This window comes from Hibiscus syriacus, unplaced genomic scaffold (assembly GCF_006381635.1).
Source record: "Hibiscus syriacus cultivar Baekdansim isolate YM2019G1 unplaced genomic scaffold, ASM638163v2 tig00112344_pilon, whole genome shotgun sequence".
NCBI lineage: Eukaryota > Viridiplantae > Streptophyta > Magnoliopsida > Malvales > Malvaceae > Hibiscus > Hibiscus syriacus.
Window position 1 is genome coordinate 1,507,882 of NW_024063307.1, and position 5,150 is coordinate 1,513,031.

At 32.1% G+C, this 5,150-nt stretch overlaps 1 protein-coding gene across 2 annotated transcripts; it reads left to right on the forward strand.

Moving 5' to 3' along the window:
• The first annotated feature begins 1,996 nt into the window (after positions 1-1,996).
• On the forward strand, positions 1,997-4,421 carry LOC120178160 (ethylene-responsive transcription factor ERF113-like). 2 transcript variants are annotated; one of them, XM_039184099.1, is made up of 3 exons: positions 1,997-2,038; positions 2,094-2,337; positions 3,607-4,421. In XM_039184099.1, exons 2-3 carry the CDS (start codon positions 2,199-2,201, stop codon positions 4,185-4,187), a joined length of 720 nt encoding a protein of 239 aa, XP_039040030.1. In that variant the 5' UTR covers positions 1,997-2,038; positions 2,094-2,198; the 3' UTR covers positions 4,188-4,421. The 2 variants fall into 2 exon arrangements, 1 of the variants encoding a protein (XP_039040030.1); XR_005521498.1 differs by lacking the exons at positions 1,997-2,038; positions 2,094-2,337 and adding exons at positions 2,959-3,061; positions 3,504-3,513 and having other exon boundaries at positions 3,607-3,691.
• The last annotated feature ends 729 nt before the right edge of the window (positions 4,422-5,150 follow it).

Consider the following 5,150-nt stretch of genomic DNA (forward strand, 5'->3'; position numbering starts at 1 on the left):
GTGATAATTGGATGACTAAATGTGCAGTTTATCCTAAAATCATTTGTTTGTTTGTTTTCATTAATGATGTTCTGTAAAAAAAAAAGATGCTGCGTAAAATTGAAAAGGCTGAAAAAGGATAATATATCGATTTACACAAAAGTAAATTAAAATAAATAGATTTAGATCGAATGTCAATATTGATATATCATAAAGTAAGATATAAAATTGAATATATTTAAATATTTTTGACAAATTCTATATTTAATTTTAATTATATTTAGAAAGAAGAGGAAAGGAGACTCTGGATAAAATAAAGAAAATATTTATAGTGACTAAAATTCATGATCTAAATATATATGAGAGAAAAAAATAAGTAATCTGGTAAATCGATCAAATATGCTTACTCGAATATATTTAAATATTTATATTATATAATGTAAGAGTAAAAAGAGAATATAAATAGTTTGAACATAGAATACAAATTTAGGGTTAAATACGACATTCATATATGAACTATATCAAATTCTCAATTTCATTCGTAATGTTTAAAAAATCTCAATTTCATACATGATGTTTTATGTTGTTAACAGATTCACTCACTTCCGTCATGGAAAAAGATGTGGCACTTTAAACTTTTTTATTTTTTTAGGTAAATTACACTTTTCACGACTCAACTATCTTCTCACTTTTATTTTAGTCGCTAAAGTTTAAATTTTTTAAATTTAATTATTAAACTATAGAATTACTCTTATTTTAATAACTCAAATTTATTTTATTAATATTTTTATGATGTCATAAAAAAATTACCTAAAAAACATGTTTTTAAAGTGCCACATGTAATTTTATGACCCTTTTGAATTACTCTTATTTTTATGACATTATAAAAATATTAATAAAAATAATTCTAATATATGCCACATCATAAAAAATATATTAATTAAATAAATTTGAGATTTATAATTAATTTTTTAAAAAAATTAAACTATTTCAATGATAAATGGTGTAATTTACCTAAAAAATAAAAAAAAACATATTTTTTAAGTACATGTGTAATTTTATTAGTGGTCGTAGGTTCCGTGTCACTTACTGTGACGAAAGTGGATGAAAATTGAGAATTTTGTATAATTCATATATGAATGGATATTTAACCCAAAAATTTAAAAGCAACTAGAATCTCAACCACATGTTAGTAATATTTTATTTATGTAGCCAATGGACCGCGTGCATGTGGGAAACATGTGCACCGTTGGATTGCCTTCTTCCCTTTATATCACTATTTGCTTATTTATTTGCCTTTTTTGTTTTCAAGTGGATTTGTAATTTCAGTGACTGATATTGTCTCAACATCATATTTATTTATTCATTTATTTTTAAAATTATTATTTATATTTTTTATTAAAATTTACACCTTTTATATATATATAGTCCAAATTTAAATTAATGACACACATATTGGTACTCAGTTGGGTAACAGTTTGAACTATTAAGAGAAGTTCAAACATTAATAGTATATTATCTTCTTCTTTTTTGACCTTTTAAAATGAGTAAATATATATAGAAGTACCAACTTAGTTTCGATATTTCAATTTGGTATATTTCTTATCCAATCAGGTACTCAAATTTGTGTTCTTTTTTACTTACACTACACATCTTGATCGGTAATGGATCTCGGGAAAGTAGTTTGAGAAAGCCAAATTAATTTTTTTTTAAAATCAAGTCTAAACCAAAATTTTTAAAATTTTTGTGACTTAATAAAAAATTTAAATGATATTTAAGTGAAAATTTTAAAAAATAAATTTTAATGCAAATAATATAATTAAAATTAAGTTCAAATACTAAAATAGTATCTATCAACTTATCAAAATTTATCCTTATAAATTAAGAGGAAAAGAAGTGTGAAAGACTCCGATCCAATAAAACCCGAAAATGTCCTCTTCCAAGACATCCTCCCCCATTATATAGTTTAGCACCAAACATTTTGCACCCTCACTTCAATCTCACTCTCTTTGATCCGCTCCTGTCTTAATCCCAAATATCTTTCCACTCATAGTCATAAGCATTTTTCATATATCTGTCTTCTATTTACATAGTGTTATTAGTTTTTTTTTCCCTGGGAAAAAAAGGTGGATCGAAGGCATGGAAAACGTCCGCTTCCATCCGAAACATCGGAGGAGAAGAGCAAATCGGCTGCAGCTTCATGGCCTGATTCAGATGATATGACGGCCATGGTTACTGCTCTCACTCGAGTCATAAGAACCGATGAGCAGCAGCAGCTCATCTTCCCACAATCATCATCATCTCCCTCATCAGCACCCCGATCTGCGGCGAAACAAGTCCCTGCAGTTCAAGATCAAGGTATGTATATTATGTATCTATAGCTGACTCTCTATTTATGTTAGGTGACAACTAGGGTTATTCAGATTGCATCCAGAACCAAACAGCCAAACTGTTGGGCAAATTACGTGTTCAAGATGGATTTCTCAAACATTTCCCGGCTTGTTTTGTTCGCTTCACCCGCGATCTATCTCTAAGTTCTCCTTCATTTTCTCCTTGCCCTTCAAAATTCTCCTCTATATTTATATAAATAGATTCTGAGAGAGAGATATCTAGCTAGAGATTCGTCAAGGGACGAAAATGGAAACTAAACAAGTCTGCACACTAGGGTTAGTCAAGTTCAATGTATCCAGAGGCTAAGGCCAAAGCCTACTTTCCGTAAACAACTCTTTCCCCCAATCAAATGAAAATCAGTGTGCTGTACTGCGTTTACACTATATATATATATATATATATTCTTCCATGCTACCTTTTTCCAATTTTTTCACATAAAAAATGATTATAGGATCATAGATAATTCCAGTTTTCTGGTCAAGCAAGCTAGACATAAACTTCTTCTTATCTATTTGCTACTGGATAAGCTTTAGGAATTTCCATCACGTGGGATGCTTTCATTTCTTTTATAGTTTCTTCTTTGACCTTGGAACGTACCTTTCCATTCCCAATCTGACATTCTTTGCCTAAAATTGTGCCGAACTTTGAAAGCAACTGCTCATAGGAAATCTGGGTTTCAAGTACCTATTCTGTAAGTTTCTTGTGGAGCTAAAACAACAACAAAATCCTATTTCCATATGCAATGGGGTAAGGAGAGGTATGATAGTAATTTGTACCCAACATCATGTTGAGAGTAGCTTCTGTAGAAAGACTTCTAGCAGTTAAAAAAAATTTAAAAATAAACATAAAATATAATGTATATATAAATAAATAAATATATACATAGTTGAAGAGTCTTCATATACAGTCTTCATATGCGTGTATGTGGAGCTAAAACACTTACCTGTATATCCTAATTTGTAAGTTAGTTGTTAGTTGATGATTGGAAGAAGGAAAGTAGTGATATAAATTACATCGGAACCATCATGATTGCATGTAGCTTTCCCTTTTTTAATGCATTTGCAAAAGGTATGGTGTGGAACCATTGATCAGAAGTAGTGCAAATTGCTTGTTAGTAATTTATTTGAAACAAGTGTTTGTTTTGTTTATTGGGTTTGGTTAACATTTAGTCCAACATTTCGTGATTGCATGCAAAAATACCATGCAGAACACTTATGAATCTTTTTGTTTGTGAAGAGAGCACTAGGAAAAAGCATTACAGAGGAGTAAGGCAAAGGCCATGGGGCAAATGGGCAGCTGAAATTCGTGACCCCAAGAAAGCTGCTCGAGTGTGGCTTGGCACCTTTGACACAGCTGAAGATGCAGCCCTTGCATATGATAGAGCTGCTCTCAAGTTTAAAGGCACCAAGGCAAAGCTAAATTTCCCTGAACGTGTACGGGGGAATCAGGAGGTGAGCCATTTAACCGGCCCCGGAGATTCGAGCACGGTCCGTTCCGTACAAAATCCTATGCCGGTAATCGAACCTTCATCGTGGTCGACTCAGGATTCTTACCCTCACTTGTATCAATATGCTCAGCTGCTTTCAAGTAGTAATGATGCCGATATCTCGTATTACACTTCGAATCTCTTCAACTTCAACCAAGAGCCTTTATCTCCTCAATTCTCTTCAATGTCAGCATCATCCACACACCCCTCATCACAGTACCATCACCCGGACCCTACACGATTTTCAACAAGCTATGAAAGCTCTTCGGGTCTTGATTATTATCCTCAACATTACCCGAAGGACTTCGATCCTAGTAACAGAAGTCAGTAGAGAAATATAACTTCTTAAGTTCGTACATGTTTCAAGAAGGCATGTGCACCAAGCAAGGAGAAAGAATGCCCCATTCCGAGTCCATTGCTCCCGCTCCTTGATCATCTCTATGCTCTTAGTAATGTCTTTTATTCTTATTTCATGCATGATTTCAACTGGTTCCACTCTGTAAAAGAATTACATTTGTACACTGTAATTCAGATATATGAATAAGGTGTGGAAGTATGATTCATATTTCATATGAGCACCATAATCCTCCTGTTATATGATTTGTTTGCTTCTATTTTTATTGTTTTCTCAATGCATCAGAAGAAAGGAGGAGAAAGACCATAATAGTAAGCTTCCTAGCTAGGTTTTTCTTGATGTTAACATAAACTAGCTAGAGAAGAGTGAAGACTTGGTTTTAATTAGTGTCATCTTCAAGTAATATAAATATCCTTCCACTAGTGGGAAACATAGTTAGATTTAGAGATGGAAAGGGGGGCGGCCGGGAACTTGATAAAATTCAAAGGTAGTTTGGAATTCGCCAATAAGCTATGGGTAGCAAATTAAACAATCAATGTTCTTCCATATTCTTTTTGACTTCTACATCATAGACTGAATATTGGAATTAATTATAAGTTGGATAGACATGCATGCATGCCATGGAGGCTTTTGATGAAACGTATGTTAATTAACTTGTTATTATATTCTTGATTGAATTCTTTTATTAATCAAAGAAGTGCTTAATTAATATAAATAATTAGTTCAACTATCTTTGAAAAATGATATTCCAACCCCGAAGTTTGAACTTAGAATCTATAACGTATTCTCTATCTTGAAGCTACCATTTCCTTCGTACATCATATAGCATAGGGCAAAACTGAAATGACTGATGAAACATCAAGGGAACAGCTATATCTTAATTTATACCAACTCCATCGTAGGATTGTTTGCTATAGATAGATAGCTATGCAAGATGAA